General features: G+C 39.3%; 1 protein-coding gene across 1 annotated transcript in view; it reads left to right on the top strand.

The window, feature by feature from the left end:
* The window catches only part of ntrk3b (neurotrophic tyrosine kinase, receptor, type 3b), a 179,224-nt gene that overhangs the window by 148,310 nt on the left and 14,689 nt on the right, over positions 1–16,225 (top strand). The window contains 5 exon segments of the mRNA XM_044200637.1: positions 8,208–8,338; positions 12,489–12,615; positions 12,618–12,660; positions 14,446–14,689; positions 15,538–15,606. Coding sequence (XP_044056572.1) covers positions 8,208–8,338; positions 12,489–12,615; positions 12,618–12,660; positions 14,446–14,689; positions 15,538–15,606 — 614 coding nt within the window.

Raw genomic sequence — 16,225 nt, 5'->3', positions numbered from 1 at the left:
TGTTAAAACACACCTGATATGCCTAGTTGGTTGGAAACGTGTTTCCAAAATAGGGCTTTCCTTCCGATGTCTCGATACAAGCGTAAAATTGTGTGGTACTGTTCAGGGAATTCACACACACACACACACACACTATTAGATTTTCCTCCATTTTGCCTTCTGTGCCTGGCTGGCTGCCAAAACCAATAATCCACGCCCACATCACGCAGCGATAGGCCAGGTGTGTGGAGGTGAGAACGTAGGCAGGGTTTGAACCTCTGAAGAAGCAGGATGACCCTAATGAAAGCCACAAGCCAAAACGCGTTGGACTGACAATAAAGCTGTTCTGTATTTGCTCTTTTCGAGCGAAACCCAGCCATAAGTGTGTCTGCTGTGCAGCTGGGGTCACGTGATTGGCTGAAAGATGAGGGGGTGGGCAACTAGGGTCCAAGCATAGAGGGTGTAGTATTCTGTACAGATTGTAAAGTCCCCTTTGATTTGTGATATTGGGCTATACAAATAAAATTAACTTGACTTGACTTATCTCCACTGTCATAAAAGTGACAATTATGTGAAAATTATGAAATACAATGTTATTACAGAAAGTGACATGATGACATAAAATTTGACATGAAATGAAAGTGACATTGAGAAAAATAAATGCAAATAAAAATATCTAGAATGAAATGAAAATAAACTCCAGTAAAATCTTGTTGCTATGAAAATTACAATGATGAAATAACATTTCATAATAAAGAGTTCACTTTTTATTTCTTAAATTATTTCACAATTTATTGGTTCATTTATGTATTTTACACAATTTAAGTATATGATTATTTCATAATGTCTTATTTATGTCTTTAATATTGAACACTTCATATTGTAGGACTCTGTATGTCTCCGAAATGTTTTGGTTCTAGCTGCTAGCTCCTTCCATGGGCTTGGCCTTTTGTCTTTGTTTCTGGAAATTTATGAACAAGACTTAAATAAATGTAATCAGGATGATTTTAAAGGTGATGCTTTTTTTTTTGTTTTTTTTTATGTTTGAGTTTAGCAAGGCATAGGTGGTTATTCACACAAGCCACAATGTTCAACGAGGCCAGGCAGCAGCGACAGAAACACAGCCCGGCAGTCAGCCAGCCACAGCAGGTTAGAAGGAGATACCCACTGAGAGTCAACAGTAAATGCTGGTGTTCACGTCGCGGTTGCCCAATGATGCCAACAGACACAGAGCCCCTGTGCTACAGTGAATTTAATGGCGGAGAGCTTTTTGTATGCTATTAGCTGCTGGATGAGTACCTCTTACCTAACTATTAACATCCTGTGGTGCTCTTTTTGCAGACAAGCTAAGTATATTGCAGTAATCTTAGTTGAATTATTTTCCTTTTGATTTCTTTGAAAGTCACAGTGACAAAATATGACTATAAAATCTCAGAGGAGAGTGGAACAGTTGACATATTAACGTTTTTTTACTATCAATAAATTGCTCTTATAATCCTGTGTAGCAATAATCAGAAAATGTATGATTAATAACCAGTCATAAGACACTTTGAGTTTAGTTAGTCATAAGTTTTCATTAAAACTTTATAGTGGTAATGTTTTATGAGTACTGACCTAATGTGGCAGTGTCTTGTTTTCTTCTTGTAAGAAAAAACAGTGTGAGGGAATTCTAAATCCTGTCAAGTAACTTTATGTACAAAGTGACTAAATGTAGAGCTGATGCAGGAAATGAGACTCTGGAAGGATGTCCTCAGCGTTTTTAATTGAGCCGCCGCTTCTCAACGTTAAAGCATCCACCCTGCAAAAGACATGTTGTCAATGATGAGGAGACACGCATTGATCGACCCACCACACACACACTCAAGGAAGCTGTCAGGCAGAAAAATACTTACACACACACACACACACCTGCGAGGGAGAAACACACACATGAATGTACAAAGTTGGCAGGTAGTTGGAGAAAAACACACCCTCAAACGGACATACACACATGCTGAAACTGGGGAAAGTTGGCAGGTAGTTGCGGTACTGAACACACACACACACACACACACACACAGGTACAGAACAAAGCCCCCCAAACATCTGTGCTCCCCCAGCAGCCTGACCTGACTAGCTGAGTAAATCTCGGAGCTGCGTTGTCTCTCTGCCTCCGGGGAGAATGTTTGCTGGCGTCGAGGCCTCAGGTGAGCCAGGACAAATGAATGATGCTGAGCTGTGGGATGGAGATTTAATCTCAGGGCTTTTCAGCATGCCACTCTGGGTAAATAGGCTGCAGAGGAAACTGAAGGTTAAAGTAACTTGTCCTCGCTACTGTCAATAGGAATAGGAACGCTCCATTATGGCTGCTTCATTCCCATCAGTGCGGAGGAATGAGGTGGTCAGTGACTTTTTAGCAGCTGAATAAAACAAACCTAGATGGAATATTTACACCCAGGAAATAAGGAAGTGGGGGCAACTGGCACAAATGGAGAGTTAAACAGGTTTCCGATGTTGCTGAATTAGTAGTTGGCACAGTGGTATCCTAGTCTGGAGAACTCGCCGTTTTCGTTCATTAATTTGCTGCACTTGTGCAGACATTATTCAGCTGTTTTACAGTCAATTACCAGTCAATTGTAATACAAATCTGGAATCTCTTCACCTACCCACCCAGCTGTGATGATAATATGCTGTTTACATATACATAGTATTATTATTATTATTATTATAGTCAAAATAACTTAAACGAGTTTGTTTCAGCAGCAGGAGTGGAGGAAAGAAATAATGACAACAGTCACTAAGGATTAAGAATATTCTAATCTCCACTGATTTTACACTTTAAAGTGTGTTTACAGGTCTTGGGGAATACTGCTGCATATGTGAAAAAAAGGTGTATAAAGCCTTTTGTGGCTCTTGTGCGAGATCTGAGTAGTCTCTCAAATAGATTACTGGCAGTGTGATTACTGTACTGTTGAATTAAATAGTAAGTAAGTTCTCCAGGATAATGCAAATAAATTAAATGACTTTTTCTCCTGTGCATCAAATGCAGTGTAAACACTGAGATAAATATTTGAGATCTGCATCAATTGATGACTCCAATTTATGTGTTGTGCTCTCTAGTGACACCGCCATCGCTGCAGTGGCAGAGTTGAACTGAATGCATTCACTGACGAATTAAGGTGAAATTAATTTCAGGTATCAGAGGCTTGTGGACTTTTCCTTAGCTGATAACAGCACAGCCCAGTAAGTGGGGTTTGATTTGCAGGTGAATAAATGCCTAGCCGTCTATTCAAACTGGACTAGATATAGGTGAAAACTAAGTGTTTTAAATTATAACCTTTATTTCAATAGCGTTTCAATTACTATTTTTCACCATGTAATAGCTTTTACAGGATCTCCTGGTGAGATGCGGTTTGTTTACGTCCCCCCTCAACCTGGATTCGTCTACATGCAAACCTCTAGGTGCAGTCACCACGTATATGATGGATGGTTTATTTTTATATTGACATCAGTCTTAATACAATATTTCCCTGTGTCGTCCTATATTGTTGTAGGCAATGTATGTCACTGTGGTGCAATGTATCAGCCTGTTTACGCTGGTCTCTCTTTTTAATTAAAGTCTCTAAATGGGTTTGAAAAGTTTCCAAAATCTGGTGACAAAGTTGCTAAATTAGCAGCGATGTTCATCTTACTGGAAATAAAGTGACGCTAGTGTTCTGCTACTATGAAGAGTCCACATAGCTTGTTACATTTAATTATTTGTTTTCTTGAGACATTTTGACATCTACAGTTAAGGCATATTTTGGCTTTCTGAATGAAATGTAACCTGAAATAAACCAGATCACAGCTTGTAACTTCTAATGTCTTAAAGAGAGCAACAAGGGATTTCTACAAACATTTCCTGGAGTAAAAGTGCAGAAAAAGTTCATGTAGCATCCAGTGAAGGTGGACTACCTCTATGTGATTAGTACAATGCGGAGCAGCCAAGGCAAACATGTCAAACAGAAGAGTGAAATGTTAAAATAGTGCAGTTACTTTAACAATTAGTGTGCTTCAGTTTAGTTAATTTACATAACGACAGAGATAGAGAAGTGTAGCTAAATGAAACTGATAAAATGTGATAAAACAGATGCAAATTCCAAATATGAGATAAGAAATCCATCAATGAAATATCACCTCACCTCACTGCAAAGGGGAAGATAAATAAAAGTCAAGTTTACATTGCATCAAATACTAACTTTTGAGGAAAAGTTAGAAATTGTGCATTGTGCGGTTAAAATGAGCCCCCACCTGCTGATAGATGACAACCTTCACATTTTTTACATTTGTGGCATTTCACCAACTATCTCAACCAGAGAAGCTTAATGACGGGTGCAACCACAGAATAAGCTTCAATAGCTGGATCTTCAGCATGACAGGCAAGCGATAGTAAGGCCAACACTGATCCTCTAATGATCATGAATGATGGAGGAGTGCACAGAAAAAGAAGTAAGTAATAAGAAGTAAAAGATAAGGATAAAGATTTCTTAAAGAAAGGACAAAAGTAAAGAGGTAGAGATAGGATTCAGCGGGGAATAGATGTTAAGTCTGGAAACTCTTCATTCAGACTTGAGAAAAAAAAATCACTTTTCCTTTATCAGCTGAGAAAGTGTCAAGACATTTGGCCTACGGAATCCAGTCAAAACACATTTTGAATTAAAATGTATGTGTATCGACTTAAGGATGTTTTTCTCAACTCTAGGAAAGAAGATTTTTAGAGAATGAAGCTTTGACAGCAGTGATGTGTTAGTGTCCCTGGTGGGGCTCTCACCCGGCAAACTGGCTGCCAGTTTCTGCAGACACTTCTGTTCTGATCTACTTTAAAACTGGGACAGTTCTTCATATTTAACACTGATATCAGAAATGGTGGTTAAGATACCGTCTGACGGAAACACCAGAGGAGCAGGTGACATTTTTTATGAATCACCTTCTCAACATGTTCACGACCAGATGGTCTGGTGATTCTGGAGAAATTACAAAAAACAAAAAAACCCAGAGGAATGGTGAGACCGAACTAGTAATCTGTGTCTATGAATGAGGAAACATTTCAGAGATTACACCATTTGGTGAACTCCTCTTGGGTAAAGCCACAACAAATAATGCAATAAATAAATGGAGCCTCTGCCTCCCATTTATTATCTCACAGCATTTTCAAGTTGCATAACAGGATCACAGGTGGCAAGAGTTTGGCAGGCAGCGCGAAGGGAAATGTTCAGATAAATGAACTTTGACCTGGAGGGGGAGGAAAATTGTGGTGCAGTAACTAATCACACCTTAGATACAGTAAATTGACTGTTTGCAAACCCCTCCCCCCGAACAGTGGTTGTCCAATCATTGCTTAGTAACCTTGACTAGGCAGTGCAGACTGTCAAGCTTTTCTCTGCATGTTCAAGTTGTGTGCATGAGGCTTTAGTAAGAGTAGTGATGGACAAAGCAGTTATTTTCAGTGTAATGAATCATTAGAATCAGTTCATTAAAAGGATTTGTTCACCAAATCGTTCAGTGCTTGACCGAAGTTCCGACTGTGTAGTCCCACTGAATTGAAACACGGCCAAATGTTCAGTTCAGCGAAAATACAAACTATAAGGCATAACTCTAACCTCTGCATATCCAAGTATGCAAGCTAAACAGCCAAAAAGAGTTGTTTTTAGAATGAAAGCTTTATACTGCAATACAAGAACAATGCTATTATTTTATTATATACTATTATGTGTTCTAAATGGACCATTAGCTGATGAAGAGGCTGACTTTTTGCTTGGTACATGCAGCTTTGGTCTCAGTCTTTTAGCACGATATCTTGTATGTAGCCATCATGTGCATATTTAAGTCCTTTTTACAGGCTTCTTGTTTGAAAACGAGTCAGCTGGAAACATTAAAACGGGAGCTGGAGACTACGTTTTCAGCCAACTCATGAAGCTAACATTAGCTAGCTAGCTAGCCTAATTACCAACGACAGTTGTCATTTAAGCCAACAAAATTGATGGTCGCTGGTTAGAAATGAGACGCTGCTTTTGTTTACCTCTGTCTAAAATCAAGGACCCGTTTAATTTCAAATGATAATTCTGCCACCATTATCATTGCTAACTGTATATGTGTGTACGTTAACAACACAAAGAACACACAGATGGAGGATGGATAAAGAGCCTTGAAGTTTACTTTTCTGCCAAGGATGCATTAGACTTGACTTGGCAAACCAGAATGCATTAGGAAGCCTGAATATTGTGAAAATAATGCATGATGTCTCAGCAGCATTGTGGTCTGTAGTCAAGAGCCAGCTGAAACAGCTGAAGAAATACACTTTTGTACATAATAGCACATAATTGTCCAAGGACAGTTACGTCAATACCTGCCAACATAGAGTACACGACTCTCTCCTAAAGATAAAAGATGAGCCTTGAATTAGAGATGCCACTGTCAAATGTGACTGCTTCATAAGACCAATAGATTTAGCTTGATTTTAAGATTTGAGATTTAAATTCTGGTTCCTTCTTTTGATAATTCATTTTATTATCTCATTTTCATTCATTCATTCATTCATTCATTCATTAATCAACACTGAATAATCTGTTCTGGGGCATAAAAAATAACATAATGACTTCTTTAAATTGGTGGCATATGTACTGTTGAAGTAGTTATTGTTAGACACATATTGGATACTGATTGTAAGCATTAGAATTTAATTTTATTCTTAAGGCACATTTAATTTAATTTCTAATTTATGATTTAATTCCTGTTGCTAAGGATTAAACATGCTTGCTTTATTTCATTCATATTTTAAAGCAGAGACAGCTACTGTACAGCTTGAGCAATGACGTCTGACATTGTATATTGTGGTGTTTAGCACTCACGTAGTGCCTCTTATCTTTATCTAAATGTGTTGTTGGAAACTATGTATAAATATATGTGTGTGTATTATTGTTACATTTATAGAAGCAGTAGAGGTTCCATGGTAAAACTACATGCTGTCATGTTTTATTCAGAGTGAGGCATGAAGAGCAGTTCTGTTCAGGAGCCAACAACTCCTACTCCTACACTTTCCCAACTCTTTCATACTGAGCCTGGCAGGTATCAGGGGGAAACATTTTACCCCTCATACCTACCAGGCTTCATACTTTCTGTCTCACTAGTTCTCTTTTTTCCTCTTTCTCACTTATTCTGCCTCTTACTCTCATGAGTGTGGTCAACTTGCAAGATTCAACAGTTTTGTTAATCAATAGAAGAAAAAAGCTTAAATTCTGTGATCAAAAACATTGCAACCAATAACAAGAAGGGAAATCAAAGGTTGAAGGTCGCGATGTCCAAAATTAACTGTCCTGTAACTCTAAAATGATCCTGTTAGAGTGAGAAAAATAGAATAAGAAGTATAGAGAGAGACAGAGGGCCTGTTTTTCTCACTCTGCTCAGCTAGTTGTTTTATTTTCCTCACAGAGATTTTTCAGAAATAGACATTTAACAATTCTGTTCTCATTAGAAAATGTCCAGCTGTGTTGTTTCAATGCCAACAGTAAAACCAAGGAATCCAGATAAGACATTTGCAGCTCGGCCGGTCCAATGTCATCTCACAGTTTATTTGCATTTTGGAGATTTATAACCACTTGAACCCTAATGTTCCCAATATTCTCTCTTAAGTAGACTCAAAGTTGGAAAAACATTTTTTACAGTTTGACAATATATATTCTGTAACTGCTTTTTTAAGCACTTCACTCAAGCTGTATCACACTCATATTATATATTATTATATAATATTCAAATAGTCAAGATGGGTTTTTTTTGGATTCACCGTTAAACAGAGAATTTAAGATGTCTTATGCATTATTTTGTACACACTTCCTTGTAATTCAGCATGACATATTTGATACTGTGTCTTTAGAAACTTGAGATCTTGACTAGAATATAAACTACTACAAAGTACATACAGCTGCCAGTACACTGAAACTCTCTCTCTTTGCTTACAATCTGACACTGTCTGGCTATCCCTCCCTTATATTCACTCTCTCTGCTTTTCCTCTTTTGCATTTGTTCATTCCCATGTTTTAGAGATGAATGACAAAATATTCATTTGAAATTCTCCTTCTAAACATATTTTTTCTGCAAATATAGCATTGTTTTATGTCCCAAAAAAAATGTACGCTTAATATCTGAGGAATGGTTTTTAAATTATGACTCTTGTCACTTTTTTTTCTTTCTCTCCCTGCCTGTCTGTGGTTTAGTTGTCCAGCATATAAAGCGGAGAGACATCATCCTGAAAAGGGAGTTGGGTGAAGGAGCGTTCGGGAAAGTCTTCCTGGCAGAGTGTTACAACCTCAGCCCTACCAAGGACAAGATGCTGGTGGCTGTCAAGGTATGTCTTCACTGTGTGGTTGTGTGTGTATGTGTGTTATAAACAGCATTAAAAGAATCGTTTGACGTTTTGGGTAATACGCTTATTCACTTTCTTGTGGAGAGTTGGATGAGAAGATTGACACCACTCCCATATCTATACAATAAATACAAAGCTAGGACTGGAAACACTGGGAAACAGCTAGCCTGGCTCTGTCCAAAACTAACAAAATCTTCCTGCCAACATCTCTAAAGCTCACTAATTAACACATTATATCTTGTTTGTTTAATCTGTACAAAAATCAAAGTGTGTTGACTGCATGACCTTAAAGAAAGGAAACTAATACAAAATGGTGGCTAAGGCCATATGACATTAAATAAAAGGAACTTATTCAAAATGGCTGCTGAGTCAGATATGCCCCATGGCATCAGACATAGAAAGTTCATTCAAAATGGCGGCCAAGGCCATGTTTCAGAAAGAGTGTGGGTTAAATTGGAGTGTATGTGTGTGATCGGTGTAGGATAATAGTGCCCAGTTAAAGGAGAGTTAGTTAGCATGCAAAGACACTGTCTGTGTGAAGCATATTATTAACTAACATCAACTTAGCATGTGGCTACCAAATCCTAACAGAGGGAAGCACATCACAACAATAAAACTCAATGAACCAAATCAATACTTATGCAATACATATACTGGTGACATTGCAGGTCACAGGTCAAAATGATCAACGGTAGCTATAAGCTGGGTCCATGGGGGGAGTTCACTCCTACAGTAGTACCTGGAGGATTGTGGGAGACTGAGTTCAATGGCTTTGTTTGCAGATCAAAAAAGCATGCAGTCTCATATTAAAAGTTCAGTTAAAGTCCCACAAATTAACAAATTCATCTGTGGAGTGCCAGTGGTCCCAACACTTATATGACTGAATGATTAAAATGACACTCACTTATTCACTCACTTCTACACTGCTGCCACTTCTTGATAAAGAGCTACATCCAGTCTGCTTCACCCAAACATTTTAAGGGGCATAAATTCACATAAAACTACTATGCACAATGCAAATGAATTTAGAGAACATAGATAACAAAGCCACAGATGAAAGGAACCTGCCAACATGGCGATATCTGTATTGTCACATAATAACATAATGCATAGCAAGCAGCGTGAGTACAGATGCTTCATTGCCAATAAAAGCTCAGACTGAGCAGTAGTAACCTATTTTACAAAATGCTCAGCCTCAGATCCATCATCACCACGAGCCATGTAACCTGTAACTCTGTAACCTGAGACACAATGTAGATAAAAAGGAGATAAAAGAGTGTTGTGTTTGGTGGGTGAGGCCTCTGGGGCTGGGTGCCCCAACCTCTACCTGTCTTTGTACCCATTCAAAACCTGTCGAAGTATCAGCCGAGGGACCAGCAATTACTGTCGAGCAAAGTTAATACCCCAGTGAACTTGATGCTTTGTTTTAAATAGTTCAAAGCATTTAGAACCATTGCCCCTGCGTGGTGGCTCAGTGCTTTCACAGTACTCAACATTAAGTTGAGTACTGTGAAAGGAACTGTATGAATGTGAAGCAGGGTGATGCTGAATATGAGGTTGCCGAATCAGCAAACTTACCCAGGAAAAGGAATTACAGTCAGAAAACCACCTTGACCTTGACAACAGGAGAAGTTAGTGGAAGAGCTAAGATGAAGATGAGGGCGTGTTTGGCTGTCATTTCCTTTTCTTAGTATTACAGGATTAACAAAAGAAATGTTAATCTGTTTTATAATAAGCCTCCTCTACAGTGTCCTAACGACAATGCAATGTGCATTTTCATCTGAACATGTTCCTGTCTGCGATAAAGCAGAAGGAGGCTCTCTGAATACACTTAAAGGTCAACAAAGGGAAAATTCATTGCAGCGCTTTCCCTCAATTTATTGTAGTCGGGCACTTTGAAGGTATTGTTTTGGAGGGACGCCCAGACAAGAAACATTTCCTTAAGAGTGCGGTTTGATTTGGTAATAGAATTTCATGGCCATTTTACCTACTCTGCTGTACATCTCAACCACCTCCAGCACTTCACTGCCAGAAGAGCACATATGAGTAAATGTATTTCCATCTCAAGGTCTTTCCATCTGTAATAACGTCAGCAGCACGGCAGGCTGAGATAGCAGAACTCAAGGCCATGGAGATCAAGAGAAGCAACTTGCTGTATTTTCTTTTGCTTAGGTAGTGTCAAGAGTCTTTTTTCCTCCAATAGAGGCTACAAGGCACATGATTGCTGTTATTTGATATTTTTTTCTGATACTGGTGGCTTCAACTGACATCCCATTAATATTTGATATTTCATGTATACTCCACTTCAAAGGAGTTCAAGGCACACCCTGTTTGATCCTTATACCAATCAGATCAATTTGTTTTGTGTACAGTTGTTCCAGCCAGCTGCACCTGAACTCCCTGAACATTACAGCTGTAGTAATTACTGACCTAGAAACTATGAACAGAATTATTAGGTGGACATATTGCATAGCCACATACTGTATTACTAAACAATAGAGGAAATGCTGTTCAATCAGGAAAGACTACATCACAGTTTCAAAACTTTATTGATAAAAACAAAGGACATTTAACGGAATTTGGTGTAAACTCAATGTTGTGTTTACCATCAACTATCAGGAGAACCTGATAATCGAACAGCAACTGATTTCCCATGTTATCTTCTCTATTCGCCGGAGCTGGTGCTGATGCTGGTGGGGATAGAGGAGGAGGTGGACAAACAAGCGCATCAACAACATGAGCTGGAGGCAGTGACAAAAGGGAACAGATGATTTGGTATAAAAGAAGAGTTCAGAGGACAGTGTTTGGATCCACCACACCCAGAACAACAAGACTAAGAGTCTTCAATCACACTAGAGGCTCTGTGAGGCTACAGCAGTGCTTTGAGCTGAATGCTAATGTCAGCATGCTACATGCGCTTAGTGGCAATGCTAACATGCTGAAGTTTAGGAGGTAGCGTTTAGCGTGTTCTCCATGTTAGTTTAGCATGCTGGCACTTTTTAATTAGCACTAAACACAGATGTGTTGGTGCAGCTGAGGCTGATGGGAATTTCATTTGTTTTGCAGGTATTTTACAAAAGATTGGAGAAATTGAAATTTTGGCCTGCTAGTGGAAGTAGATGAAAAGTCAGGGGATGACCAAAATAATTAGGATTTACTGGGGATTTGAATATATGTACCACATTTCATGGTAATCCATCCAGCAGTTGTCGAGCCATTTCACTCAAAAACAAAATTGCCAACCTTGAGGTGGCGCTAGAGGAAAAGTCAGCTAATCAACAAGTCAGTGGGATTCATCCTCTGGGGACCGTGGATGTCTGTGTATTAGATTTCAAGGCAATCCATGTAATAGTTGTCTAGATATTTCTGGACCAAAGTGGTGGACCGACCAAACGACCATTGTTATCCTTAGAACCACGACACTAGCATGGCTACAAATTGAAGGATAAATTGGGTGTACTGAGTGGATGCTTCAAAGCAAAGAGGACCTAACTAATTGGGTTATAGAGGAAAGCGGGAGAAAGAAGAAGAGCACAGGTTGTAACTTAGGGACCAGACACTTTGAAGGATGCGGCCCAAGAAGGTGTGTTCCTGGAAGGATCGGAGATCTAGGCTGAACCAACGACAGGGTTTATTATATGCCCATTCTACAGGAGACAAAGTTTTGGTCTTTAAACTCACAGAGACAGAAAGTAACGGTGTGTTCAAGTGGTCTTTTTTTGTAATTTGTAAAGTCCAAAATTTCCGAGTTCATGTCCAGGAAGTTAGCCTCATATGGCCTCTTTGTTTTGCTTTCACAAATGAACAAAGAGCAATTAATGTACCAGTATTATAATATTCCTTCCATTTATCTGTTACCTCTTGCTAACAAGAAAAAACAGTGGAGTTTATGCCTTGCTCCCATGAACACCGACTGGAATTTACCATTAGACAAATGACTGTAAATCTTACTAAGGGCTGCAAAGGATATAGTGGTTGATTTCTCGCCAAAGTCAGAGAAAAAGGGGGCTGCATTTTCTGAGCCTTTGAACTGGGGCTGGCCTTATCTGCGCATTATGACTGACCTAACCATCCATTCTAATGTTTACCTTTTCTGAATGTGTTAATCTGACTTTTTCGTTTTCCCTTTCAGACACTGAAAGATCCCAACCTGTCGGCAAGAAAGGACTTCCAGAGGGAGGCAGAGCTGCTGACCAACCTGCAGCACGACCACATCGTTAAATTCTACGGAGTGTGTGTAGACGGAGACCCTCTAATCATGGTTTTGAATACATGAAGCATGGAGACCTCAACAAATTCCTCAGGTCAGTTTTTCACTGAAGGTTAAGTCAATTTAACCTTAATGTACCAGGCTCGCACTGGCTGAGCAAATTAGAAATTCATCATATTAACAGACAGTAGAAAACTAAAGTGGATGAAAGCCTAATAACAATGCAAATGTGTGTGTGTGCCACCTGTGCTAGAAGTATTTTCACGCAGGGTACTGGTTGGACTTTTAGATGGAAGTGTCCACCAACTCATTGACAGTATGTAAATATAAAACTTCAGTGAGAGTTCAAGAAAAGTAGTAATCTTCTGTCAAATTCCTGCTGCCGATACAATATCCAGCCAACTTCACAGCTTTCTGGGTTAGCAAACATGAGTGCTTTAGTGCTTTTGTTCCATAATGTCAGACTGTACCGAGGGAAGTGACCTCTGATAAGTCTCAACAAAAGCGACACAATGCCGGTACAGCGAGCGCTTTGGTAATGGGAAGCTTCACTGGGGTTGATGTCAGTGTGCACACGAGGAGTCTGGGATAGAAGTGTGTTGTTTCAAGTGCGTTGACAGCAGCAGTGTGTGTGTGTGTGTGTGTGTGTGTGTGTGTGTGTGTGGTCTATCTTGTTTTTGAAGTTTGAGCAATAGTTGAAAAGATGACATGTTACAATTGAGTGTGGGTGTGTGTGTGTGTGTGTGTGGATTCAAGAGTGCGTGAAGACTTTCTGTTGGGAAATCATTCCTGAAATGAAAGGCAATGTCGTGTATGATGAAATTCTTTCATGCAAGGTGCAAGACGTAGCTGATTTTTGGTCTATTGGTCCTGTTGGTCACATTTAACAAATGAGATGTATCAAGAATCAGTAGGAATGAATATCTGTGAGTATCTGATGTGCGGGTCCAGCTCAACCTTCAGATAAACGGCGGGCAGCCTGCACTCATTCAGCCACTACTAGATCTCTGTGAAGTAAAATAGATGTAGAGAGACAAAAGACACACACTAAGGAAGAGTATTACTAATCCATCTACAGCAGAGCTGAACTATTACACACACACTTAAAGCAAAGAACATTGAATTGCACTAAAATTGAGAGATGGTGAAAGAAAGACAGCCTGAGACAACTTGTTCTGGTGAACGTACAATGTACAGTACTTTGATGGAATTTCTGAGCCTTGGTTAAAATTCCTGACAGGCTTGAAAATGCTGCAAAAACTGCTCTAAAACCACCAAAGACTCACACAGTATAACAGCCCTAGGATTAATAAAAACAGTGCAGGCACAGTTTATCATTGCAATTAAAGGCGCTTGCAGGTTATAGTTAAATTGTTGATATTTCTAACAGTCTCTCTATATTATGCTAACTATCCTCAATTGGTAGAAAAAGGCACCAATTCTGCCAAGATAAGGGTTTATTAGCATTGTAAGGAGTGTTGGGTTACTTATTAAAGGGGCAGTCAGGTTACTGTCTGCCATGCTGAAAAGACATCAAAGGTTCTTACATCCAGTTGTTAAAGTGATATTATGTTATCAAAAGAGGACATAACACAAATATCATCTTACAAATGAAAAGTTTAATTCATAAGCAATAAAACACACCTTTGCTTAATTGCCTAATGTTAGCAAATTTTAGATAGATCTTGCTCCATGACTGACATTACTGAGTCAGTTCACTGACTTTATGACTCTTCTCTACTTGTGTGACTATAATTACCACTTCTGGCCACAGTGGCAGCTGTTCAGAGTTACATAGTTTCTCTTTAAAACAGAAAGTAGAGAACTCCATCATCAATATTTGTCATCAATCAATCAACGTTATTTTTTTGTAACCCAGAGCCCACGGCCCAGACGCCATGATCCTGGTAGACGGCCAGCCGCTGCAGTCCAATGGAGAGCTGGGCCTTTCCCAGATGCTGCACATTGCCACCCAGATTGCCTCAGGCATGGTCTACCTGGCCTCCCAGCACTTTGTTCACAGAGATCTGGCAACCCGCAATTGCCTGGTGGGCAATGGCCTGCTGGTCAAGATTGGAGACTTCGGCATGTCCAGGGACATCTACAGCAGTGACTACTACAGGGTAAGACCTCACTGAGATCCTTATTTATGCTTGTCATTTGCCATCAAAATACTGGGAGCTAGAGAGGTTTCAGAGTTCTGACTGCCAAAGTGATTAAGATGAAAAAAATGTCAACTTTTGCCACACTTCAAATTTGTTTTCCATATAGTTCCCTTGCCATAACACTATGTCCAAAGGAAAAAACTGTCAATAACAAATCCATGTTTTGGTCCTTAAGTAGCTGTTGGCTATCACTATGCCTCTTTCTGTACATTTTTTTTTACATAAAGTACATTGGGCATAAGCATTAGTAGATTCCACCTGGCACACAAAAAGTACATTTTAATTGTGGATGTTCACAATACTTTTGACTTTGTTTGTAAATGAGTCCAAAACAACCCTAAATAAATCCTCTGGTGGCTGCTAACTAAAAATATATTTCTAAGTGAAGACCACTGCACTCTCTTGGGTCATTTTTTGTTTATATGTTTTTGTTTCCATCTTTTTTTTCTAAGGAGAGTTAACAGCTCTCCCTCCCCAGTGCAGCCCCAGACCCCCACACCAGCCTTCATACATTCATGCAAGGATGGAGAGGTTTAGCAGTGTGGTAGGAGATGAGCCTGCTGAGCCTCCAGCCTGATGCTTAGAGGCTTGTTTATATAGCTTTCGATTCATGTCCTCTCTACTGTTTAACACGATTAGTAACTCTGAACGCCGCAAACCAGGCGGCAACTGCTGGGCTGAAGAATTTAGTATTTTTCTGAATAAATAAGTGGATATTATGGTGTGATGGCTGCTACAGATCTGGATCCTTCAAACAGCCTGGTCTTGTGAAATGACTTTAGGTGCGCCTGATTCTGTTTTCCCAGCGTGACAGCTGGGCCAGTTCGGACTTTGCTGGGGGCCACGCCAGAAGTTATGAAGTATTTGCCTGCTGGGTGAGCAACTCTGCACACATAAAATAATTTGTAAGGAAATTTGAGCAAGATGTCTTTAGTGTTTGGTACATGGCTCCTCCATGCACACCATCTGTGTGCTGTGTATATTGTTAAAATCTGAATATTTTGTTTGGGTTGTTAAAGAATTATGGCAGATTCTGTGTGTGTATTGTTCAGTGCAGGCTGGAGATATGGCTGAGTGTGTGTCAGTATAACCAATCTTATTAACTGTTTTGGCCCTCAGTAGATAAAAAAGTGTCATGTTGGGATGAGGATGTTCCAGTGGGAACAGAAAATCAGTACTCTGACTTTATTAAAAATGGTCATGCATAATTTAAAGATCTCAGATCACAGCAGAGCAACAGTGTTGGGAGGCTGTAAAGACCAAACAACATAAGATTTAACATAATAAACATATGTACATTTCATACATAAATTCCAACGTTGTCTAAAATCAGTTCAATTTAATTTTGTGATGCACATGTATAACTATTTATATTACAGAATATCAAAGACCTTTCTCGTGCTCTGTGACGTAGCTTCATGGCATGTTCATTTTCCAGCCACACTTCTGAAATATAATATTCAAAGGTTACTGTAGGTTTAGCATCAAGGGTAT

This window comes from Siniperca chuatsi, linkage group LG1, assembly GCF_020085105.1.
Source record: "Siniperca chuatsi isolate FFG_IHB_CAS linkage group LG1, ASM2008510v1, whole genome shotgun sequence".
Taxonomy (NCBI): domain Eukaryota; kingdom Metazoa; phylum Chordata; class Actinopteri; order Centrarchiformes; family Sinipercidae; genus Siniperca; species Siniperca chuatsi.
The sequence above is the reverse complement of the archived record's forward strand: the minus strand, read 5'-3'. Positions and strand labels throughout refer to the sequence as shown.